Source organism: Ylistrum balloti, unplaced genomic scaffold (genome assembly GCF_031769215.1).
Source record: "Ylistrum balloti isolate Yb309-2 unplaced genomic scaffold, AGI_CSIRO_Ybal_v1 Utg369938, whole genome shotgun sequence".
NCBI lineage: Eukaryota > Metazoa > Mollusca > Bivalvia > Pectinida > Pectinidae > Ylistrum > Ylistrum balloti.
The window spans coordinates 238971-266078 of NW_026782047.1; the positions used below are offsets into that span (position 1 = coordinate 238971).

Consider the following 27108-nt stretch of genomic DNA (forward strand, 5'->3'; position numbering starts at 1 on the left):
TATTCTGTTATCGATTCAATTAGGAATAATATACTCCGCCACTACAGTGCCACAGGTATGTCCAAATTATAACACTCACTTCCTAGTTGGTATTCCTTGTAGCGTTTTCCTCAGAAACATGACTGATAAAGAGGAATATTGACACAAATTATATCCAATTTGTTTTTTACTATCCCTCATTATCATCTTTAATTCGAAATTTTCATGACTCTTAATTGCTATAGCTTTAATGGCCACTAGTACAATGCTCAGTAAATTACGGTATTTATACCATGTGCAAGAGCTATCTCCCTTCACTGGAGTAAATGATCAACATCCATAATCTTTTAAAATTGTGTTCCCTGTTCATTATTACAAGCTTAATTAGTTGCGTCTTTTGAACCACCAGAGGGTTTCTACTGTTAAACTATGACTTAGACAGTTGATCAAATCACATCTTGTTTGTGTACAAGATTAATTCATAATTGAAGTGACGGGATAAAAAAGGACTAATCCTGTCAGTTACATAATACATAATATATTGGGGTAGATTTTTGTCTTCTTTCCCATTAACACTTTTAAAGCTAGAAGATGTGTCTCTGACAGTGACAGTGTGCCTTGGTACGCAAATAAATAAGGGGCAAGCTTATATGATTGCGTTGTGGTGGATACTGTGATCGTGTCAAATAACAATCAATAGAAACATGAATATTGATTTTAAAAACAACGATTAAATAAGTCAGTATTTGTTAAATCGTAGGTAGAAATAAAGTTTGAATACATAGGTAGTTGTTGAAGTACGTATGAATTTCTGCATTGCTATGTAACAAGTGTATGTTTATATTAGTACAGGGGCATATTTTAATGTTTCTTTTAAATTGAAAAACTGTAACCATACGTGAAAAACTGTAACCATACGAGTGCCGATAAACTATGTACATTTACAGTATGTTGCACGGTCGTGAACGAAAGATTGGCAACGTCCACAACATTTCTTTATTCCTGATGAAATGTGAGTCAACAGATTGCAAAGATGTAGAAAAAAAACTTCTTTTCGTGATAAGCTGTACGTACAATATATGAAAGAAAAATTCTAGAAGAAAAAAATAAGGAAAATCGGAAGTGAAAACAATAAAAATTCCTGACAAATGAAAATACGTGCTAGAAATTTCGATCAATAATTTGATACCTTGACATGCTAATTTATCACGATAGTAATAGAATCAATCAAATTCAAAGATGGCTCCTGAAGTATTTGTTTATATATGAAAATAGGTTAAGCTATATTACATGTCTTAATACGATTTTGATGAAGAAAGAAATGGTATAAAGAGGTAAAGGTTCATAAATGGTCTCTGATATAAAAATGGGGTTGAGTTCTTTACAAGCCTCAGAAGCGTGTGAAAAAAATCAAGAACGACGTCATGAGGTCATCATTCTCATGGAAGAGACACCATGAGTAGAAGAATGTTAGAAACAGAATCAGGATATTATCATGAATGTGACGAATGTGTCAGACTAACACATCATTCCCACCAGAGCAGAAATGCATTTACCGGAGAAATAGTTATACACTTTTACAGTGTACAAGACCAAAAAGAGTAAACATTTTACATGGACTGTATCCTAGTGTCCATAAAGGACTTTCTCAAATTTTTACTGTGAAACTTGTGACATGCAAAAACTTTTGATATCTTAAACTTACGCGTAAGATCGAAACGTGTAATAATTATATCTTGTTTGCCAGTATGACAGTACTACATGGAATATTTTTCTATAAATTGTGCTGGTGAATGGTGAATATATAACAATACTGACCGCATTAAACTGTAATGATGTTACGAAATATACCCTTTAATGAATTATTGAAAGACAAGGCAATGTGGAATAACGTTTATGTGAAGTGTATGCATATCTCGACATTGTATGACTACGCGGAGTTTTATATTCCGGGTAAAGCTTATACATAATACCATTATTTGGTGAGGAGAACTTATGTGAAAGTGTCTTCAGTATATAGGTCAATATGCGTATAATAGATAATGTTATGCATAAATGTTCTTTTTATGAACATGAACAGAGGGTAATGTTTAAACTGTAGATCCTTGTTGTATTGCTGTGCGGTTCTCTTTCTGATGATGTTGGTCAGATCCTGATGAACTGTGTTGAAGTTGTGGAAAAGTTACCCCTAGTGAACGTCGAATTGCACTGTTGAACTACAGACACTATTGCGTGTATTGAAAGTTTAAACATGATTAAATGTTAACCATTGTGATGCTGTTGAACACTAACACCTGATAAACTGTGAAATAATGTTTAGGTCGTGTTGCCCTTGTGAACTTTTGCACGGAGTCGCGGAAATAATTTACGCTGAAAACACTTTAAAACATGACTATTAATGACTTACATGCGTCATTGAATATTGGACAAAAATGATTCATACAGGAATATTTTATCATTATTAACGTTCAAGATTATCAAGTGAAATGATCATTACAACAAATATGATGTATGACATGTGCGGATTTGTGTTGGAGTAAGACGAGATGATGAAGTGTCTTTACTCTCAAATGCTCAGATTGCGGATAACATAGTGTTTAAACCAAGAACATATGCTTTATTCCACGAAAAAGAAGCTCGTCCTTGACATAATTTCTGTTTTAATTAGCAGTGATGTAGCAATAATGTACGCTTGTATGCTTAATCATACACTCGAATTCCTTTGAATCCCCCCGACCCTCCAGCCCTCTCTTGAAAACACATACACTCCTATAAAACATTGGCTACACCTCTAACCACTAATAAGTGGATGTGTTTAACTGTATGCCGGTTATCGACCCCTGATGTAATACCATGTGCCCTAGAATATTAAAAAAACACACACAGATAGAATGACAACTAATAAGTACACTTTACGAAATTTTGAATATGAATAAGTTGAACTTTGAACATAAATAGAATGTGCGTTTCAATATAGAGACCTATTATATGACAGATGGTGTTGATATCAAAGAGACACCATTCTACATGTTTATAATGGATATTGATTAGAGCAATAAGGATGCATTTTATGTTATAAGTATAATAAAGCTATTGAATATTGTATAAAGCTGTTAACGACTAGCTGAATTCTTATAATACAGGTGTGTTTTTAGGTTATTGCGTATTAACTGTGCTGGCAAATGTTGATGTAACAAAATCGACCTATGTATCATTCTGTTTACAATCCTTAACATAACTGCCATCAAGTACTGTATTGTTAAATCGCAGATGTGGTGTGTTAATAAGACTATATAGGCCCTAGAACGACCGGAGGAAAGATCAAAGAGGAGAACATTTGATAGCTTGATAGAACCGGAGGTGCGAAGTGACGCACAGAAGGTTGTGTCACTTTTATCATTTTCTGCCCTTTCTCACATACAACGAATGCATAGGTCGAAGGCAAACATTCTTAGATTTCATTTATCTTTCATAACCTTCAGAAGTCCTAGTGTTGGCAAATGATAAAAAGCATATTTAATAATGCTGTCCTCGCGTGGATACAAGCATATGTGAAGGGATATAAACCCAGATAGCATAAATTTCAATCGACCGATTATTGCTATAATTTTTTTTTTTTTTTTATTATTATTTTTAACTTTTATGTCTGATATACATGGGCAAAGAGCTTCATTTACCTGTAAACTGTTCATCTGGAATACACGGAAAAACATATCTACGTTAGAATTTTGGTTAACATATCTGAACCATTCAGGTGAAGAACCATATATGTTTTTGCCTTATCATTCATACATGTGACTATAAATTTAAACGTAATTTCATTTTGAATTGACAAAGGGAAGTAACTCAATTAAATGACCATTTCAGAATGTTTTGTAGAACAGAAGTAAAACCATTATGTATATAAACTCTAGTGTATATTTTCATTATTGTTATTTATTTACTTTAATGTATAATGCGTGTCAGTTATGTTGATGGAAATACATAAATCACATTAGGTAGTCCAACTGTCATATATATTATGTGCGGTTTTATAAATGGCGGAGGCGTTTAGAATAAGATCCCTGGTTTGAGTTTAAGATGGGATCTACTCTTCGGTTTTAATTCAATTTTATTACAACTGCGGGAAAGTGCATAACCTTAATGATATGCATATAATACGTTATTTTACAATTTCTTGCAAAAGTAAAGACGACGCTGACAACGATAAAGGAAAATGCCCTTTTTGTTTGAAGAAATAGAATAGATATGCCAAATAGAGCGCCACAGTTTGAGCTTTGGTATAAAGTTTGTCTCGCGTCAACATTAAAAAAAAGTATAACTGTACGTTGGGGATCGAAAATTTCTTGAGAATTGAAAGTCGACAGACGGATGTTTTGGAAATTTAATACTTGTGAGAACGGAAATAATTCCTCTACAACTATTCAGAATGAAAATCAAATGAATTTGTCAGATTTGTTTGAAAGAGACATGAAATTCTAGGGGGAAGTTTGAAGTATAGTTGATACGAAAAGAGCAATACCATCAGTTAGTCTGGGACAAAGTCTGGTTATAAATTATTGCGATCGTCGATTTCGCAATCAGTTTCCATGCAATAAGCAGCTTTCATGGCAAAAAGTAAACAAAAATTGTAAATAAGGCGAGAAAAAACGAGTCAAACTTGCTTAAATTTCAAAATCCTCTTGAGTTTGAAAGGATGTCCCTATTGAGTCCAAGGGCCTGATGAGCGGAGCAAAAATTGGTCATATTGATTCAGATTTGAAACATACCCTCAAAACTAAGATTTTCACTATCTTCATGGATAAAAGGGTTTTTAAGTTGTATCACCAAATCTGTAAATTCTAAGACCCAAGAGTCTTTCATTTCCCAATGGGGAGGATTTAATGTTACTATAACTGTTAAAGTAAAACTATTCAGAACAAATTATGTTTATATTAATTTGGAATAACTTAGGAATGGTCAGATTTATTAGTAAAGGATGGCCATTCAATGTCATGCACATATTGTATGGCTGAGCCCAGATGTTGAACATATATAATGCAGCTTATTTGTGGAGTCCTAGGTGCTTTACGAAAATTATTACCCAATGGTCATGCCATACTCCTTAGAGAGCGGGTATATTTTACAATATGTTTCAGAAAAACTTTATTTTGAAACATAATTCATTTTAATTCAAGATAGGCTAGAAACTTTGAGATGGGATTTTAGCTAATTTTATACGCATCTCACGTTGGTATCTTGCATTGTCAATAGGAGATTCTTTAGTTTTAATTTTTCATTTACAAAAATAGAAAACGTAGGCTCTCTCACGCAGATCCATATCAAATTTCATACAGATATGACGTCATCAGTAATGAGTGAAAAACGAGAACGCATTGCCAGCTGCTGTCTTTGCAATAGACATGGTTACATGAAATACGGAATATTTCTGTGCGTTTTTCCTTATAAACTAAATTTAGGTTTTAAGGGCCTATTTGAAAACAAAAAAGTTTTATAAGTGATTTCAGTTGGGAAAAACACATGTGTTTGCTATTGATTAATCATATTGGTAGACGTACGTGTTATTTTGGGATGCATCAGTCAGGATGGGAACACACGTATATGACAAATCCTCAGTCGTTAATAGATAAATCAATTGTAATATCGTATATACTGCGCTTTGAAAGACAGCGATGTAAGGATACATAATCTCAAAAATCATTTTCACGAGAAAATAATCCTTTTGTTCATTTTAATGGAAGATGACCGACTGAAATCAATATTAAGCCAATTGGTATAAAAAATACTCACTCGTACCGGTACAGGTGAATTATAAAGACAATGATCGTCAGGGATGGGTAATGCTCTAAGTTATTCAAAAGAGAGTGATGGTGCTTGTGTACTGCGCTTTTCCTTGTTGAGATTTATCAACCTATGCCGTTTTATTTTGATACTTCTTTATAGTTTCTTTTTATGCTCCGGACAAAATTATGATTGACGGACGGACGGACAAAGCGGCGACTATATGCTCTCCCTTTGGGGGAAAACAATGAAGAGGTAGGATAAGTCAACTGACAACTTGAGATTTTCCTTCCAATTTCTTTTGGTCTGTTTCAGGTGAGAATCATGCAGTATTCCTATAAAATCTCACCACTAGTGACTTATACTACCCTAGCGATCCCCTGTTACTCTAAAATCCCACATTAACATATATATAGAGAGAGAGCCAAGATATCCCCGACACCTCGAAATTCTCAAGCTTAAAAAGTTCATGTATGTGAGCTAAGGTGTTAATCTCGTATCGTTTGTTCGAGGTGAGAAATAGGTAGTAAATCAATTATCGTATGATTTCACGTCAGTAAAGACTTGTTACACATATTAAACATTTAATCTAAACTTTGGGAAACAAATTATTCCTAAAACTCGTGATCCCAATCTTATAACATCAATCATTTGTAGTATCAAGCTTTCTTAAACCTGTAATGATAAATACTCACCCGACAATGCATGTGATTGATACCAAAAACTTCCTGGTTCCATGGATGTCATCGAGACCTGCACGATACTGGCTTTTAAACGATTGACACATCCTGCCCATTTGCGGCTAATGTGTACAGTATTGTTGGACAGTTCGGTTTAATCAACGAGTCTATTGATTTTCTATTAACCGAGACATCCTGGAACTCTCGAAGCATTTGGCAAAAATTCAGAACATACGAACATGTTGCATTTTATTGGGTTCTAAAGTCAACGAGGAATTTTATTACTATGAAAAAGTATATGTACACATAATACCGTGGTGACCTTTCCTTGTATTACCTTAGAGTCGGTAAGGGGAATTTCCCTTCCATATCCATGACGCCAAGTCAACTATACAAAACATTAAGGAAACTAATCAAACACCATAAGATGAGAGCATGGTCAGAGAAAAAATATTCATCCTCTTGTAAATGGGATGAGAAATTTCGAGCCCATGGAAACGATTATCAAGTTACAAATAAACGGTGGGCTTCGTGCGTGCAAGCAATAATTTTCCCTTGGGTGGAGGTAATCTATCTCATATCCAAATAGACGAAATATTCTTTTTATCTCGCACAGTTAACAGCGTGAATACACCTGTACCTGAGAATGATACCCATTATTTTACATTAATTAATTTATGCGAGTAATTAACCTGTCTACATCAAGAACAAGTTAACATATCCAATAGCACTGCGTCCGTTATCGTTTACCCTCAAACTAATTTTTCTCCATGAAAAAAGATCCAGAGTCATGATAATGAGACTTGTAATATGAATAGATGAAGGGCAACCAAGTGTTATTGAAAGAATGACCTTGACCTACTTTTACAATCGGAGGGGCTATATATGTTAAAATACTTTTCGATAACCAATTTTCAAGGGCATTAGTATTTTGTCAATGGCATAATTAAAGATAATGGTAGGTTGTAAAGAAAAAAGTGAAATGTTTGTGAACATAAAACTTACCATGAACAGTCTTTAAATACAGAGATCAGGTGAGTGATTCAAGCGCAGCAGTTATCAGGTAAGTGATTCAAGCGCAGCAGTGATCAGGAAAGTGTTCATGTGAGTAATTCCGGCTTAGGGGAGATTAAGTGTGTAATTCAGACTCAGAAGAGATCAGGTAAATGATTCATGCACAGCAGAGATCAGATGAGTGATTCGTGATCAACAGAGATCCGGTGAGTGATTCAGACTCAGCAAAAATCGGATGAGTGATTCAGGTTCAACAAAAATCAGATGAATAATGATTCAGGTTCAGCAGAGATCGGATGAGTGATTCAGGTTCAGCAGAGATCAAGTGAGTGATTCAGACTCACCAGAGATCAGGTGAGTGATTCATGATCAACACAGATTTGGTGAGTGTTTCAGTCTCAGCAGAGATCAAGTGAGTGATTCAGGCTCAGAAGAGATCAAGTAGGTTATTCAGGCTCTGCAGAGATCAAGTGAGTGATCAGACTCACCAGAGATCAGGTGAGTGATTCATGATCAACACAGATTTGGTGAGTGTTTCAGTCTCAGCAGAGATCAAGTGAGTGATTCAGGCTCAGAAGAGATCAAGTAGGTTATTCAGGCTCTGCAGAGATCAAGTGAGTGATTCAGACTCACCAGAGATCAGGTGAGTGATAAATGATCAACACAGATTTGGTGAGTGTTTCAGTCTCAGCAGAGATCCGATGAATGATTCAGGCTCAGCAAAAATCGGATGAGCTTGCAATGTGTTACTAGTTTCCCAAATGTGTTCCTTGCAACCCGGGCATTTTATCACTTACATTACATTTTTTGCCGAATAGGACATACTGCAGGTTATGTCGAGCTCCCTTGTTTCAACATTGTTGGACTTTCATACCATCATATACTCGCATGTACTACAGTGTGGAATTTTACACTGTACCACTGCGAATCCCTGTTGTTTTTGATATTGTGATTAGCACAAAATCCGTTTCACACACACACCCTCACACACACACGCAAACACAAACACACACACACACTAAGGTGTGTGTGTGTTGTTGTTGTTGTTGTTGGTGGTGGTGGTGGTTTGTGTGTGTTTGTGTGTGTATGTGTGTGTATTGGTGGTGGTGTGTGGATGGTGGTATGTTCGACGGTGTGTGAGTGGGTGGGTAAAATGTTATGCAAAGTGGTGATTAAAATATTTTTATTTTGTGTAAATGAACGTCCCAGCTGCCAGTTTGTTGCTGTTCGCTGTTTATCACCCTTAGGTTACTAGCTCCCACACACCCTGACATCACCTAGCCTAACAACCTCAAGAAATATGTTTGAGTTAGCGAAATTTTTTTCCAATGTAAATGAGAAAATGACAATGTGACTTACTGTTGTCATTGTAAAACATTGTTGTTTTATGATAAAAAAATGGTGTCATTTCGTCTTTGAGAATTATACAGAAATTGAAATACTAATTTAAAGATCATATCAAGAGAACATTATAAAAGATTAATAATCCTGTTAACAATCACATGATAATACACTTGTCTAAACTTAAAGCGATAAATCGTAATTGAACATTAATTCATGTTCATCGTCCATTCCTTATGACGACATGGTTTGGGGAAATCCACATGTAGATTAACAATAAAATAGCTTTCACGTGTATTTATTTTGATTGTTTTATACAAGAAATATCACACGAGTAATTGTTTGCTATAACTAGTATTATATTTCTATCTATATTTTCTATATAAAGCTGTCATAGAAGGTTGTAGAAAAACCACACGTGAATAGCACAACTTATTACAAATTTTAGAAGATATGGAAGAACAATGGATTAAACTCCACTATACATATGTGTCGTCCTTCTAGACAGTGATGCTAGGCACCTAAATGTTGAACCTAAATGCTAAAAGGCAGGTTTTGGCTCTACTGTATGTCACTCTAAATTAAGAGGTTTTATTCACTTGTGTGTCTTTTGTACAATCCCTAAGAGGCGACTGAGGAAAACCAACAGTCATTGAAAGCAATGCTAAAATCTAGATGGGGAGTTGCACTATTCCAATAACACAGTGAATTCCGTCCTTATTCATATATCTAATAATATACAGAAAGTCAAGTACAAATGTATAGTATGAACCACGCTACCATTCAAATGAATGAAATCATGACATGAAAACAAAATGTATATAAATTCTTTACTAGTTGGATAGTAATTTTCTTTATTGTAAAATCAATCATTTTCGTTGGAAATTTATTTTCATCGATTCTTATCTCACGAATTCAAACGTGTAAGTAGATTTATGGAGGTACAAACTAATTTGCAAAATCAAGTACAAACGTAAACTTTTTTCGTTTTATTATCTTTTGTTATAAACCAAAAGATGCAATTTTACAGTATCAAAGGTGTATTGACCATGTCCATCTGATATAATAAACAAAACACAAGAGACTCTCCAACTTCAGTTGCTTATCTTGACATTGTCCAATATCGAAACAATTAGATAACATTTCCCTACGAAACTGTAATATAATAATGATATTTTAGTTTCCTTATTACGACCGATGGTACAGATGTATGACTATGAGCTTTACTAAATCTAAATTCGTGAAAAATGCGTCCTAGACAATGAAGAAGTATGCGGAGGACGAAATAATAAAAATGATTGAGTTTCTAGTTGACAACATCCCATAATACTATTGGTATACCGATAGAAAATAACTGTGCCCCTCGTTGGCTGACATGCTGTTTTCGTAGAAACTTGCAAAGTCGTTTAATTTCACTTTCAGATGTATTGATGATGTCTTGACCTTAAATAGTTGACCACGTGTTCGTATATACCCAAAAGAATTTGAAATCAAAGGCAAGACAGACTATTCCACATCTATCGTTAATCTTGATCTCAGTTCCTACAAAGAAACTAACATGGACTTTTTCCCACCAAACTGTATGATACGCGTGTTGATTTCAATTTCCCAACCGTGAACTTTCCATTTCTGGATAACAATACTTCTGAGTCTGCAACCACTATTTTCGTGCAAGGCGTCGTCAACGGAGGGACAAATTCGTCACAAAGGGTTCAACAGATTTCAGTTTGATGAAAATAATGATAAAGTTTTACTATCGTCATCGTGATCTCATTGAAAAATAATCTATTTTTTTCTGCGATATGAAGCTGGACGTGTTTGATGCTCACTTGTTCGCCTGTTGGTTTCATTGATGTGTACAATGTTCTCATTTGAGAACGTGACATTACTTATTTGAATTGACCAAGGTGATTGTCGTCAACGAAACTGGAGACGCATACGTTTCCGGAACACGTGGTTTTTATAGTTAAACACGGTCAACGAATGTCAAAATGGTCTAATTAGATTGTACTAATTATACATTCAGTATTGGGATAATTAAGCTGGTAGTCATTTTAACGTTATTCCAATCTGTTGTAGACATGTGTGAATGTGATATATGACAACAATTAAAACTTTTAATCTTTTATATATTTGTATATTTGCCCACGGCGTTAATATTTCATTACGAAACTGTTTGAATGACGTACATACATATATATATTTTTAATTGTTTAACTACATACATCATACGGCTGCTGGTGACTAAGTCGGAGATGCCAGCTATGAAGGTAGAGTGGTTGATGTTATTTCATCAGATTCTATGTAATGCATGTGTAGTTTGTCTAGACTACGGAGTATGAGTTATCATAACTTGAAAAAGGGCAATACAAAGAAAGGTTTTCAGTCTTTTTTTTTTTTGTCTTTTTTTAGGCATTTGCAAAAACATGTAGAGATCGTCATTTATTGACAACAGCAGTTGATAGGAGGTAAAACAATATAAAAGCAAAGCATTCCCTGCCTTTGACAAGTATATTTTTCTGATGGCTGTCGATTTCATCGGACCCTATATGTCATTTGTTCTTTCAAGTCTTAATGAAAAAAGGGGATGGGGGACTTTTTTAAAAGAGCATATATATAAACATTATTTATTTTATAACAATTGCGAATTAAGTTATTTCAAAAACTTATACTAATCACTCTTGTTGAAAGAAAAAACGGAGTACACGGAGTGAAAGAGAAATCGTGGAGTTCTAGGCCCCAATATAACAACAGGTGTTTGCGAAACTTAAACGGCGTCAATTAATTACTACACTGTACTCCATAGTTATCAAATTTGTATCAAGAATGTGTTATTCATTTAAAACAAAACGCATGTATACAGTTAATGGTATTCTAAAGAGTGACAAATTTTGTTTTTGTGTTGTTGGTCATTATCATATCACAGGAAAGCAAATTTCGTCATATTGCATATACAAAATAGCATCCATTTACAAATCGTTATGTTGCTTCCTGATACTTAACTTACATGTATCAGCTGATTGGGATCAGTTTTTCTCCTGTCATTGTGCCGACACACGTTATCTTAGCATCACTATATTTCTTTCAGATAACTGATAGATAAACTCTGAGAACATGATTTCGAAGGATGCAGATCAATGACCATTACGGGAAAACTTCATGGTCGTCAAAATGACCTCATTGTGAAATATTCTATGTCCTTGGGCGGTATAAAATTGCACGTGTCTGATGCTCATTAAAACACCTCGTGTTTGCGTTTTATTGTTATGGTTAACCTTGTTTTAATTTGGGAATATGATTGACCTTAATTGGCTATTACTTACATGGTAAGTGCAGACAATGAAAACTTTACTTTTCTGAAACACTTGGTATAATTCTCCTTGTAGTCTCCTTTTAATCCTCTGTTTTGTTCATATTTTGCTTTAGTGTCATCGAATATGAGTTTTAATTAAGATGTTGTTCACATGCTGGTATCGTTTGTTGTGTGTTTTTTTTTCTGTGTAAATTGTATTACCCTTACATGTGTAAGATTTGTTATTCTCCTCGTTGTTGAATTTGAAATGGTGTTGGTATGATGAATCAGTGCGAGGTGACCTACAGGGTGCATATGGCAGCATACATACTTCAGTGTAAATTGCGCTCTAAAGTCAGCGTCAGGCAACAGAAGGCTTACATGAACATATCGTAGACTCCCCAAACCACTTGTACGGAACAAACGTATTCACATTAGAGAACATACAAAGCAATGGCATTTTAATTAAAACTTGAAACGTCATCATTTTCAATTTTCAATATTAATGAATGTATTAAAACATTTTCTGAAAAAAAAATACACTTAGCAAAGAAATCAACATAATTGACTTTTCGATGATTCTTTATATTTGAATTTGATATTTACAGGTGGCGCTTTTGGTATTATGCTTGATGTCTATGATTGTGACGACCATACAATTAAAGTACACTTGTAACCTGAACCCGTACTCCAATGGATGTAGTGTGCCGAAGGGTATTAAAATCGAGTTCAAAGGGAGGTTCAAACCTGCCTGTAACAAACATGACATATGTTATAACTGTGTAAGTATCACAAGGGCCTGAAGAACTATTTTGTAAATTTGAATCATCAACCACGTTTTGTTTTCCGACCTTTTAGTCCACAAATACAGGAACTTTGTTAGTTGAACGTGTATAACGCTGTTCAATGGATCAAGCACTAACACGAACGATCTGAGGAAAGCATACAAAAACTGAAATTGGTTAACTTGGATCGTGTTTATTGTTAATAATTTAATAGCCAGGAATATTGAATTCACACAAATAGCGGAACGGCTCAGGATATGGATATCCTAGATGCTCATTAAAATCGATCTGTTTTGAACATTATCAAATTAATTGAAAGTGCTTAGAAAAGAAACGATTCGTATTTGCATGTCTCTCTAATATAAACAGATAATACATGATATGCTTAAAAATCTTTTCTACATGTTTATAAATAGTTTCGGAGGTTTGGCCTTTCACGACTCCAGTGCGACAGAAGATTTAAGAAAAACATGAAACAGATATGTGGAACCCTCAACGGAAAGAATGCAGTTGATAAATTCTTTAAACGAGAGTCCTGTAAAACGCACGCTGATATCTACTATGCGGCAGTGCGGATTGGAGGAGGCAAGTTCGTCGCAAAGAAGACACCAAAATGGTGTCGTCAAAACTGGGTCAAATCATGTATGAAATGATATACAGAGATCGCAATTGAAATCCTGTTTACTTTGATAAAATTATCAAATAAATTTTATGCCTAAAGGGATTATCTTTTGTTTGTGTCTAATAATGATGTACTTGTCATCCTTTTGAAATAACACAAAGTTTTAAGAAATCGACAATTGGCTTACTTTAGAAATGATAAAATAATCACAATGTCGTTATTACGATTCACATTTTCACGATTTAACTGAAAGCTTGAAACTGAATATATTTAATAAGTATTTGTTCACAGATAACATGAAAGAGATTAAAGTTTTCACCAGAAATCTTTAATTTTCAAAATGCCTACTTTTTACGATTTTATTTCATCCGCGGAAAATCAGAAAGTTACTATTTCATACAACCCCATATTCTAGTAATTCTAGTTAACCCATTTAAACTGTTCAGATATATGTTTGTCTGACTGGAAAACATCTGTAAAAACCTTTCTCCAAGGAGGTGAATTCTAAAATATCATTACCTAGATACGTTCAGAGAAAGCATCGTGTGCTTATAATAAGGCATTTGGTGACAAGTTTCTGCCTTCTCTTGTATGGTCAAGCTCGAGTGTCTTAGTCATTATCAGACTAACCGAAAAGAAAAGTATAGCCTTTTTGTCTTCTTCACAAGGCATAACACATTGTACCTTCAATTTTGCAAGGGTGCAGGCAGACAGACAGACAGACAGACAGACAGACAGACAGACAGACAGACAGACAGACAGACAGACAGACAGACAGACAGACAGACAGACAGACAGACAGACAGACAGACAGACAGACAGACAGAAAGACAGACAGACACAATATCTCGAGTGTCGAGGATGGCATACTATCGGTCATTTTTTAGACACGAATATATCCCTGAAATGTCGCATTTTCCCAGTGTTTAGAACTGACTACGACTTTCAGGAATCTATTATCTAAGAATACAAGAACAAATGTTCCATATATTGCTTGTGGTAATATAGTGTTATTGCGACTAAAATACGTCTGGGAAAATAAACTGCTCTTTTTATTGTCCAATCGCCAAATAGTGAACTGTTGTCAATGCTCAGTCATTTGTACTCTTTGCTTGATGAAGGAACTTGATGAAACACATAAAAACAGTTCCCGTCCCAACTTTGCGTTACACAATTTCAATGATTAATAAAATAATGTCCAGAAATAAAAACAGTATTTCATCAGCTCTAAATTTGCATCAACAGGTGTTATTTATTTTATGTCTTTATACAACCATGTAATATCAAAAGTTTGAATACAACTACTACTATATTCAATTAAAAAAAACACAAAAATAACGAATAATAGAAATACAGAAAAAAATGAAGAAAACATTCACCCGACGATACAACTGATTGAATTCAGCTCTGTCTTCGAGATATGTATGATACTGAACTTTCAACGATTGAAATAACCAGCCCCACTTGTGTAATTTGCACGGGAATGTGTAACAACTAGACTTAAGCAGCGAGTCATACTGGAATCCTGTTTACATTTGATGTGGTTGAAATATTGGTAATTTATATTAATTCAAAAATATCTAATAGAAAAACCCAAAAATAACAACAAGGTATTCTCATACCCTGTACAGGCGATCCATGCTTCTTATCGGCGTGAAAAATTCTCATCTCTTGGTAAGTTTAAGACCGATACTACTCTTCAGTAAACCGGAAGTTACGTCAGCGATACCAAGCACAGAAACAACCAAAACACATACCCTATGATGTCAGTGTGGGGGAGAAATAATAACTAATCATTCATGTCCTTGTTGGTGAGAGGGTCACAAAAATCATGATAAAGTTACAGACCTCGTGTTTTTCCCCTCGGGTTGAGATCCGTTATTTCATCAGCGAGGAGGAGAAAGATTCTAGTCATTCCTTAAAAAGTGCGTAGTTATTAGCTTATATCATCGAAGCTTGAGAATAACTGAAAACAGCCCGTCAATGGACTGTCATTATGTAGTGTGATGCTTATATCCTGTATTGTATTCTAAGGTATCTTTGTGAATGTGAATGTGAATGTTTGTATTGTACATAGGAAATAGATAAATAATGTAAACATGGTGTTTTGCCTTGCTGTCACTACTATTACAGGGACAACATGCTCACCCCGTTACACAAGTCTTTGTACATCTCGTTACACGGAGAGCGACAAAAAACGCCATTTTAACTACGGTGGTATGGCGTACCTTCGGGACGGACTCGATAACACCCGAGGGGTAATTGTTTTGAGAAGCGTGCGGAAGAAAAAAATGTGTTTAAAGAGTAATTAAATGTGGTAAATACCTCTAATGATCACGGCATCGGGAACAGCATGAACATAATGTGTGTACTGGGGATACACATGTACAGTGATACAATTTATGAATGAACCTTACAACAGGATTTCGTGGTTTTATGGTGTTGATTGTCCTCACAAGAACCACATTTTTTAGACTACGGGTTTAAGTTTTACACTGGGAATGTAGAATAGAATGAAACATTCGAAGAGTGAAATCTAATCATGGAGCATACATCAAATCATATTTATGTATGTTTATTTGGGTTTACAATTAAGAAGTGATTTATAGGTATTGTGTAAATGAACGTTTCTGCTGTCATTCGGCTCCTGATCCCTGTTAATCACCCTTAGGTCACCAGCTCCCACACGTCATTGCATCACCTATCTTAACAGCTGTTCAAGGCATAGTGATTGTGTTCCCAAAATAAATCCTTTGTATTATAGAAAATGACAATTTGATTTAATGATATATCATCGTGAAAATGGTATCATTTCAGTTTTGTAAAACTATAAATTATGCAGAAACGGAAATATTGTTTAGAAAATATTGCAACATATAATAAAAGATTGATATTTTCCTATTGATAACTCCACGGCAGCACAATTTTCTAAAATTAAAACAGATTATCGTAATTAAACTGGAAAGCATTATCGTCTATTCATTATGACGTCATAAGTAAACATGGTGTAAACCTCCAAAAAAGATTGTTGAATCAAAAGAGTGCGTGGTTGTTTATACCAATTCAATTTGCCCAATAATACAAAAGTTTTAAACTGTCTAAGATCACGTGAACAATTTGCTTACTCAATCAAAGCAATTAATCAAAACGAAAAAGAACAAAATTGTGGCTTTTGTCAAACATTTCACGAAAGATGATTGTGTTTATTTTCATTCTTGTTCGTGTTTTATACAGTGTAACAAGGCTGTTATACCTGTAGTGACTTGTGTCCCACACTGTAAGATGAAACTAAACGAGGTCGTGTAATAAACAGAAAAAAACAGCATGTTTGTATACTTTGTTTACAGATATATTGTAGAGTTGTACTCCCAGTTTGGACTACATTCATCCATACTTTTAGCAAGAGATCGTGTAATAAGACCATCTTCTAATTTGAGTTAAAAGATCCTTTAATAAATCCACCCTCTACATTGTTTTCAGAGGTCTCCATATAAATCTTTTTTGGATGTTTGTTTGTTTGGTTTTTTTATTTTATTTTGTTTTTTGTTTTCCCCCCTGTTATTCCGCCAAAATATCCTCGACAGTATGTATCGCAGACTCTTACACATCAACGCACATCCATGACCGAGTGTTGACCGAATTGACAGCAGTTCATTGTCACCATATTTATATTTCTTACTGATAATCTGTCCACCGTCTCGCCACACTATTTTTTGACATAATTGTATGTAGGATTATAGCACAGGTGAAAAGTTGGTCGATTCCGTGCTATCTCGTACACAACGTACGTCAGTGCTAGTACGCTCCAAACTGGTCATTTGTCTGATGAAGGTGGTCGTGTAGTCATTGAAACGTCACATTCTAATCTTCTACTGTTTGTGTTATAAGAACGTCTATTCTACCAACCAATCGTCTAATCTCTACATAACATTTTCAAAAGGTGGTTGAGCGAAGCCTTTTCCTGCAGAGTGCTGTTTCTGGAGTATGAACTATCCGATGATCATTGGTAACATACGTAGGAAGGGAGACAACTCTGTTAAGTTTATATTTACTGTGCTTTGCCCGGACGACAAAGAGCTATGCTCTTATGAATCTATGCACAGTTCATGTACATATATATGTACTAATGCATCGGATCCTGATCAGAAAACTTCTTTCAAGCGACAGAATGCCCCTGAAGGACTGACAAGGAAAAGTCTATCTACATTGCATCAAATCAACATAATAATAATAGATATATTGTGAATGTGTGAACCCATACTATTTCAAAACAGTTAATTGAATTCAAAGCGAACTGATTTTGAGTAATGTATGACCTGTATGTCGAAATGTAATTTTTATGCTAATTATAATTCATAATACAATATAATCGATATTAGTTGTCACATTACTGCAGTCTGTTCTAGGACAGAGTCGACGTGATGAATGACACCTATTAATATATAAAATGGCTTTTAAGTTACAGAATTATAAAGTATATAATTATGTTGCCAACGGCGTTCACATCTTATCACGAGATCAATTTTTAGGCTATATATATTGGTTCTGTGTGAAAACCCTCAGTACACGGAGTTTGGTGGCTAAGTTAGAGATGACGACAATGAAGGTAGAGTGCTCGATATTTTTTTCTTACACAATTTCTGTATTGAAGTAATGCGGTTGTAGCTTGTGTTTTAAAGATACTCCAGAGAAGTTGATATTCTATAAGATGTTCTTAATAAAACAAAAATGTACATATTGTATATAGGATGTATCGACTTGTTGTCCTTACGGAAATCAAACGCATCGGTGCAACACCTACATATGTAAACTTATATACAATACATGTCTATAATTCATTGAATTGTCTATACGTGTACAAATAGATTGATTTGTAAATTGTAACAACAAGTTTGCACACAAGCCCTTTATACAACTATAGTGAATTTTTGCGATTCAGGCATTATAATGTATAAAAAACGATTTTTTCCTGCATTTCAAATCTATTTAGATTTCCTTGAAACGTCTGAAGGCCTTTTTTGGGTGTAGAGACATGCCCACCATCATCCTTTTGTGTATTTCCTATAATGACTCCATAAATACGTCTGTCGGGTATACACTCATTTGCATAGATGTTACTAAGTTTTACTTAGACACGTGAGCACAAAGGTAGAATGGGATCAGTCATGGATGAGTGATATTATCAGAATTGTACTCGGAAATCCGTTCAGTCATGGTTATATAGGTATCTGTTATAGCCTACATAGAGGTTACACATCTACTAGTCCGTAATTATACGGTACATAACATGTCGGACTTATTTCGAATTTGAATCGGTGATAGCATAAATATCCATGTTCATAACCACAAAAAAAAAATAAATAAATAAATAAACAGATTTGTTAAAAATTTGGTAAGACGACGAAGAAGATTCATGTGTAAATTTTAACTAAAAAAATGACACAAATAAAAGATAAAATAAATATGTATGTTTATCAATTAATTTGATATTTACAGGTGGCGCTTTTGGTATTATGCCTGATGTCTATGATAGCGGTGACCATACAATTAAAGTACACTTGTAACGTAAACCCTTACTCAAATGGCTGCAGTGTGCCGAAGGGTGTTAAAATCGAGTTCAAAGGGAGGTTCAAGCCTGCCTGTAACAAACACGACATATGTTATCGCTGTGTAAGTATGGAATACCAAAAGGTGTGCAGTAAGCACTTTTCATTTTTTATCACTTTCACAAATATGAAGCTTAGCTTAAACTTTACATGTGTTCATCTCTTTCGTTAATTCCCGATTTTCTTTCCTTGAAAATCAGCATAAACTCTCTTATATCATTTAGTCTGATTATTATTCTACTATTCTTGTCTCTTATTCTAAGATGGTACAAAGGACATAACTGAGGATAGCAAGCATTTACGTCATACAACCCTTCTGTGTCACATTTGTTACATAACGATCTAAATATGAATCGAAATGTGTTAACAACTTTTATGTATTTTGTATAATCACGAAACGAATTTCATTTAGAAACAATCGTTAAGTTGAATTTAAGATTTTGATAACATGAATTTTTTTTTTTTTTTTAATTTCTTTGATTTTTAAAAAAAATCTTTTTAGATTTGAACTTGCGTTATATTGAAATATCCATAAAAATCAATATGTTTTTAATAGAAAACAATGTTTATTTGTATCTCTAACAAAATGAATGGAGAAAGTATGATATATTTCAAAGTCTTTTTCAACATGTTTATAAACAGTTTCGGAGGTTTGGCCTTTCACGACTCCAGTGCGACAGAAGATTTAAGAAAAACATGAAAAAGATATGTGGAACCCTCAAAGCAAAGAATGCAATTGCTAAATTCTTTAAACGAGAGTCCTGTAAAAAGCACGCTGATATCTACTTTGCGGCAGTAAGGGTTGGAGGAGGCAAGTCCGTCTCAAAGAGGACACCAAGTTGGTGTCGACAAAAGTGGGTCAAACCATGCATGAAGTGATTTACAGATATGGCGATTGAAATTCTGGTAAATTTGGAATATATCATCAAATAAAATCTGTGCCTAAATTTGTGTTTAATGTTGGTCATGATTTTGTGTTTAATGTTGGTCATGATTTTGTGTTTAATGTTGGTCATGATTTTGTGTTTAATGTTGGTCATGATTTTGTGTTTAATGTTGGTAATGATTTTGTGTTTAATGTTGGTCATGATTTTGTGTTTAATGTTGGTCATGATTTTGTGTTTAATGTTGGTCATGATTTTGTGTTTAATGTTGGCCATGATTTTGTGTTTGATATTGGTCATGATTTTGTGTTTGATGTTGGTCATGATTTTGTGTTTAATGTTGGCCATGATTTTGTGTTTGATATTGGTCATGATTTTGTGTTTAATGTTGGTCATGATTTTGTGTTTAATGTTGGCCATGATTTTGTGTTTGATATTGGTCATGATTTTGTGTTTGATATTGGTCATGATTTTGTGTTTAATGTTGGCCATGATTTTGTGTTTAATGTTGGTCATGATTTTGTGTTTAATGTTGGCCATGATTTTGTGTTTAATGTTGGCCATGATTTTGTGTTTGATGTTGGTCATGATTTTGTGTTTGATATTGGTCATGATTTTGTGTTTAATGTTGGCCATGATTTTGTGTTTGATATTGGTCATGATTTTGTGTTTAATGTTGGCCATGATTTTGTGTTTAATGTTGGCCATGATTTTGTGTTTGATATTGGTCATGATTTTGTGTTTAATGTTGGCCATGATTTTGTGTTTAATGTTGGCCATGATTTTGTGTTTGATATTGGTCATGATTTTGTGTTTAATGTTGGTCATGATTTTGTGTTTGATATTGGTCATGATTTTGTGTTTGATATTGGTCATGATTTTGTGTTTAATGTTGGTCATGATTTTGTGTTTGATATTGGTCATGATTTTGTGTTTAATGTTGGTCATGATTTTGTGTTTGATGTTGGTCATGATTTTGTGTTTGATATTGGTCATGATTTTGTGTTTAATGTTGGTCATGATTTTGTGTTTGATATTGGTCATGATTTTGTGTTTGATATTGGTCATGATTTTGTGTTTAATGTTGGCCATGATTTTGTGTTTGATGTTGGTCATGATTTTGTGTTTGATATTGGTCATGATTTTGTGTTTAATGTTGGTCATGATTTTGTGTTTGATATTGGTCATGATTTTGTGTTTGATATTGGTCATGATTTTGTGTTTAATGTTGGTCATGATTTTGTGTTTGATATTGGTCATGATTTTGTGTTTAATGTTGGCCATGATTTTGTGTTTGATATTGGTCATGATTTTGTGTTTAATGTTGGCCATGATTTTGTTTAATGTTGGCCATGATTTTGTGTTTGATATTTGTCATGATTTTGTGTTTAATGTTGGTCATGATTTTGTGTTTAATGTTGGCCATGATTTTGTGTTTAATGTTGGTCATGATTTTGTGTTTAATGTTGGTCATGATTTTGTGTTTAATGTTGGTCATGATTTTGTGTTTAATGTTGGTCATGATTTTGTGTTTAATGTTGGTCATGATTTTGTGTTTAATGTTGGTCATGATTTTGTGTTTAATGTTGGTCATGATTTTGTGTTTAATGTTGGTCATGATTTTGTGTTTGATATTGGTCATGATTTTGTGTTTGATATTGGTCATGATTTTGTGTTTGATATTGGTCATGATTTTGTGTTTAATGTTGGTCATGATTTTGTGTTTAATGTTGGTCATGATTTTGTGTTTAATGTTGGTCATGATTTTGTGTTTAATGTTGGTCATGATTTTGTGTTTAATGTTGGTCATGATTTTGTGTTTAATGTTGGTCATGATTTTGTGTTTAATGTTGGTCATGATTTTGTGTTTAATGTTGGTCACGATTTTGTGTTTAATGTTGGTCATGATTTTGTGTTTAATGTGTCATGATTTGTGTTTAATGTTGGTCATGATTTTGTGTTTAATGTTGGTCATGATTTTGTGTTTTATGTTGGTCATGATTTTGTGTTTAATTTTTGTCATGATTTTGTGTTTAATGTTGGTCATGATTTTGTGTTTAATGTTGGTCATGATTTTGTGTTTAATGTTGGTCATGATTTTGTGTTTAATGTTGGTCATGATTTTGTGTTTAATGTTGGTCATGATTTTGTGTTTAATGTTTGTCATGATTTTGTGTTTAATGTTGGTCATGATTTTGTGTTTAATGTTGGTCATGATTTTGTGTTTAATGTTGGTCATGATTTTGTGTTTAATGTTGGTCATGATTTTGTGTTTAATGTTGGTCATGATTTCGTGTTTGATATTGGTCATGATTTTGTGTTTAATGTTGGTCATGATTTTGTGTTTAATGTTGGTCATGATTTTGTGTTTAATGTTGGTCATGATTTTGTGTTTGATGTTGGTCATGATTTTGTGTTTAATGTTGGTCATGATTTTGTGTTTAATGTTGGTCATGATTTTGTGTTTAATGTTGGTCATGATTTTGTGTTTAATGTTGGTCATGATTTTGTGTTTAATGTTGGTCATGATTTTGTGTTTGATATTGGTCATGATTTTGTGTTTGATATTGGTTATGATTTTGTGTTTAATGTTGGTCACGGTTATATTTCGAGCAACTGATCGTTTTTCTTCTCCGTGCTACACTCGGTGGCTCTCTCGACATTTAGACTATTCCCAACAATGAAAATTCGATTTTAGCTTTGTGCAAATAGTAATCTGAGAACTATAGTACAATCATCACGCATTGTTCTACATCGTAAACATAATCAACAATGATTAAGCTTCTGATATGACTTACCGTTTTACTTTTAAGTCACTGTATTTGTGGTAACGCACAACGCACCAAAAACTTCATGCGCACATCATACATACATCGTCAGCACACACGCTCTGATAGAATCGCATATTTTTGCGGTTTGGTAAAACTGGTTTTCTAATATTACGGATTGAAATTTAAACGGACGTGTAGTGATGACTGAAAAGCGACCACAGGAATATCACAATTGATCGGTGAGTCATTTTCAATTCGACTTTTTATGAAATAACGCTGGATCCTGTATTAATTGGTTTGTCTATTACATAGTTTTAACACCCGTGTAACCTGTGACGCTTTGTGAACAAAACACATTATAATACGAATGTGTATAATTCTTCAGTCTGTATTTGATAGATCTACATGTGTCTAACCTATAGATTTATAGTTAAATTAGAAAATATACTAAGTTGTACTCATATATTTGGAAAATAAATAAACTCTACCTCACTGTTACCTATATGTCCTTTCTAAATCTATATCTACCATGATAAAGTGCACGGTGTCTGTACAATGTGTGCACGATGTAAGCACGGTATGAAAACTGGACGAAATAAGCTAACTCAAATTTATGCGCACGTTGTGCGGTTTTATCGCGTAAGATTTTAAAACTAAAACACAGCTAACCGACGTCGAGGCAAAAGTGGGAACATTCGACGATACAAGTTACTTTCAAAGAATCAATAAAATACAGATATAAACTTCAGGATTTTTTTTGTCCAGACAGTATTGCCTAATACATTGGAATAACCGTTCTATGAACGTTTTGAAAAGGTGCATTACAACAACACACATGTCATAACTTTATATATAAAAAACTCTGTTTAGAATGTGAACACACATCGCTGAAATACAGTATAACAATGGCCGTATATCGGAAATGCCATGGATTTCAAAATATTACCAAACAGATATTTACAAGTACATGTACTTGGACAATTCTCTTTTCAAGCATCGTCATCGTCTGTTTGCACTTTGAACTATCATCCTAGAAGAGATCGTAAAAGATGCAAGACAGCGTGTAACCATGTGCATCGAGGCCATAACACAAAGATATCCAGATATGGTGAGTATGACCTCCTTGTGAACCTTTCACTGGCACTTTCTGATAGACAGGAATATCTTTTATTTATCACTGCGGAAAAAAAACATAAAGAATTGAGAAAAAAAACATTACCACGAAAACGTTATAGACACTTCGAGAATTGTAACCAATATTGACCAGTCGCGTATGACAAACGATCAATTTGTAGGATTTCAAGAACAGCTCTAATTGTACCATGTTTCAATTAAGCATGTTACAATGTTACATTATTTAAGACATTCATCCTTGATATGGAGCGATGAGATCTGGCCGTGTAATGATAACAGAGCACGCAAATAGATCGGCGAATTCAAACTGGCATCGTGAAAAAGATAATGAAAATGTAGAGTCACCATAAAGACCTCCTTCAGGACAAGACGTATTAAAATAATACAAATGAGATAATTTTCTGACTTTGTGACAAGTTAATGGTCCGATAACAGAGTCGGAAGTCAATACAAAACTGGTTGTTAGGACTTTTAAACTGATTTTAATAGTGAGGAGGCGTGAATGGTGAGGTGTTCGTAAAATACAAGATGACAGGTATACTGGATTATTTTTGGAACTGAAATGAAATGGTCTTGATAATGAGGTGGTCTGGTCTTTTCACTGTAATCACTGTTTCACTGTGATACAGAAAATACCCATTTGTTTGTTTGTAACAATTTTTAATTCCAATGATCGGAACATAAACTTCATCATCATCCTCCTCCTCATCATCATCATCATCATCATCATCATCATCATCATCATCATCATCATCATCCTCATCATCATCATCATCCTCATCATCATCCTCATCATCATCATCATCCTCATCATCATCATCATCATCATCATCCTCATCATCATCATCATCATCATCATCATCATCATCATCATCATCATCGTCATCATCATCATCATCCTCATCATCATCATCATCATCATCATTATCAATGTTTTGTTTCAGCATCAAATAGCAGATTTTATTTCTCGTACCATAGGGAAGATTTTACTAAGACACACCTTACCTTAATAATTACACAAGCCAATAGGCGGATGGTTTGAAAGTACTTTGTTTTGAAGCGAATATGATTGAATCCAAACTAAAAACATTAAAATAAGTATTTGCTGGAAAGGACAGATGTTTAATATGAAGCATTTGTTTACTTTCAAATTAGATATTTTCGCGTGATTCAATTCGTGGTTTATCATATTCATATTTCATATTTCAACAGTTTGTGGACATATTTGTGGATTACGAGTACCCACTCATATAACGAAAAATAAATGTCTCACGTAAATTAATTATTTCACAGTACAACAAATAGAGAGAAAAAGATTCATTCTCTATGAAATGCTGAATATCACATACATTTAACATTATATAAGATATCAACTCGTGTATTCCTTCATTAGAAACCCGGTAACATTGATAAACGTGATATAAAAATCCGTATCCCGAGAAAGTGAGCTACTTATAAACACTCATTAGATAATTGATTTAATTAGACATTTACTATGATAAGATGTTCTCTATCATATGTATGGATAACACACACTACTGTGTACTTTAAGTTTGTAATACAGATATCAGAAAAAAAACCATAAACTTTAGCTAATGGCACGGTTCCTAAATAGAGACGGAACTTTTATTTGTCATTGATAATGGTACATAAGATTTGTCTTTAGCCGTTCAGCAGAAATGGACTAGTCTAGTGGCACTTCAATGGTATAGAACATCGGACGCATTCAGCGGGATAGACATGGCACACCATGGAAAGTCTACGGAACAAACCAACGAAAAATGCGAGACATGTACCATATGTATATTACTAAATAAATAATATAACCTTGGTACAAAGTATATTCTGTGACAACTATAGATCATTATCAAAATGTTTGGAAATGCTTTACAACGGATTTGTCTCTCTTTGTAGCTATTGAATGTGTAACTATAAGTTAGTTTTGGCAGATTTTAGTTCGCGTAATGATATAGGAGTTATTTCCCTTACATCATCCTAATGAGCCTGTTGTCAGCCGGTCAAAGATGCGTTGTCATCAAAAACATTTTTTTACTCACGGTCCCGACGACTTCGAGATAATGAGGTTCGACTGTATTATTTTTTGTTGTTTTATTTGATTAACGAAAATAGTGACTCCTTTGCAGTAACTGTTTCTGACATAATCAATATGAAGATTCTGATATACGACTATCACATTTGAAAAATCCCAAAATATCCAATGGGTTATATAGAGATAATGAGATAAAATTTTTCTTTCACCTTGGGTCGTAATCGTGTGTTGACATTCTTCTCACGTCTAAAAACGACAGGGAAACGAATCTTCCGTGAGTTATAATATAATGAAAGTGATTCATAGACACGAAAACAAATTCACAACCTCATTTACACTAATATATAGTTACGTAATTTGTCGACAAACCCTTAGAATCTATATGCCGTGCCGAATGCACTATATCTGTGAATAGTTTATTCGGTTGAATAGTTAATGCCTTAGGTAAACAATTTTAGAAAACATAAATTCATTAGGACTGTAATGAGTTATTGTTACGCTCAAGTCTATACTCCTTTATTTACTGTCTTTGCATATGATGTGACGATCAACAAGATACTAAATGTATTTTTCGAATCATCTTTCAAAACAGGTCTTATAGAGGTTGTCAAGTCATTCAATTTCACATTAAGATATATTTCTGTCTTTAGATAGCATTTATTGACCATGTCCGTCGTATATGTACCAACAGGAATTTGAAAGAGTATAGAAAAGACACACGAGTGAACAGCATATTTAGATAATTTATAGTTAGATACAATATAAACCCACTAATGAACTGAACTGTACCTTACAGCTGTTTTGCTTTCTAGGACTCGTCAGTGATGATGAGGGCATGCATTTTAAAGCCTAGGAGGCGACTAAGGAAAGTCAAAATCTGAACAGATGGTGCTGCATGTCCATAATTCAATAAATTTCGTAATTTTCACACATTGTTTATCATTATAGTGTGAAGTACACGTGTATTTTCCTAACCGTGATATTATTCGAATGAATTAAAACGTGGAATGCAGATTACGGCAAACCTCGGTGACTCAAAGTCCACCAGCAGTGTCTACCACCTGGTATCTTAAAGATCGTACAAAACACATGCAAGTAAATAGCACATTTTTGATATAAAGAAAGAGTATCTCTCCATAAGATATTTTGCGAGCAATATAAAGTATATT

The 27108-nt window shown here is 34.0% G+C and overlaps 2 protein-coding genes across 2 annotated transcripts in view; both read left to right on the plus strand.

Moving 5' to 3' along the window:
- The window catches only part of LOC132547210 (uncharacterized), a 176308-nt gene extending 162783 nt beyond the window's left edge, over positions 1 to 13525 (plus strand). The window contains exons 37-38 of the mRNA XM_060210975.1: positions 12696 to 12869; positions 13289 to 13525. Coding sequence (XP_060066958.1) covers positions 12696 to 12869; positions 13289 to 13525 — 411 coding nt within the window. The remainder of the gene's footprint in view (positions 1 to 12695; positions 12870 to 13288) is intronic.
- A 4560-nt stretch (positions 13526 to 18085) lies between these two features.
- On the plus strand, positions 18086 to 19979 carry LOC132547188 (conodipine-P3-like). The gene is made up of 3 exons (XM_060210948.1): positions 18086 to 18100; positions 18991 to 19164; positions 19743 to 19979. The coding sequence occupies exons 1-3, from the start codon at positions 18086 to 18088 to the stop codon at positions 19977 to 19979; spliced, it is 426 nt and encodes a 141-aa protein (XP_060066931.1).
- Positions 19980 to 27108: the final 7129 nt, after the last annotated feature.

Coding starts and splice junctions, on each gene's coding strand:
- LOC132547188 (XM_060210948.1), top strand. Junction 19,165..19,742: donor ACGACATATGTTATCGCTGT/GTAAGTATGGAA, acceptor GTTTATAAACAG/TTTCGGAGGTTTGGCCTTTC.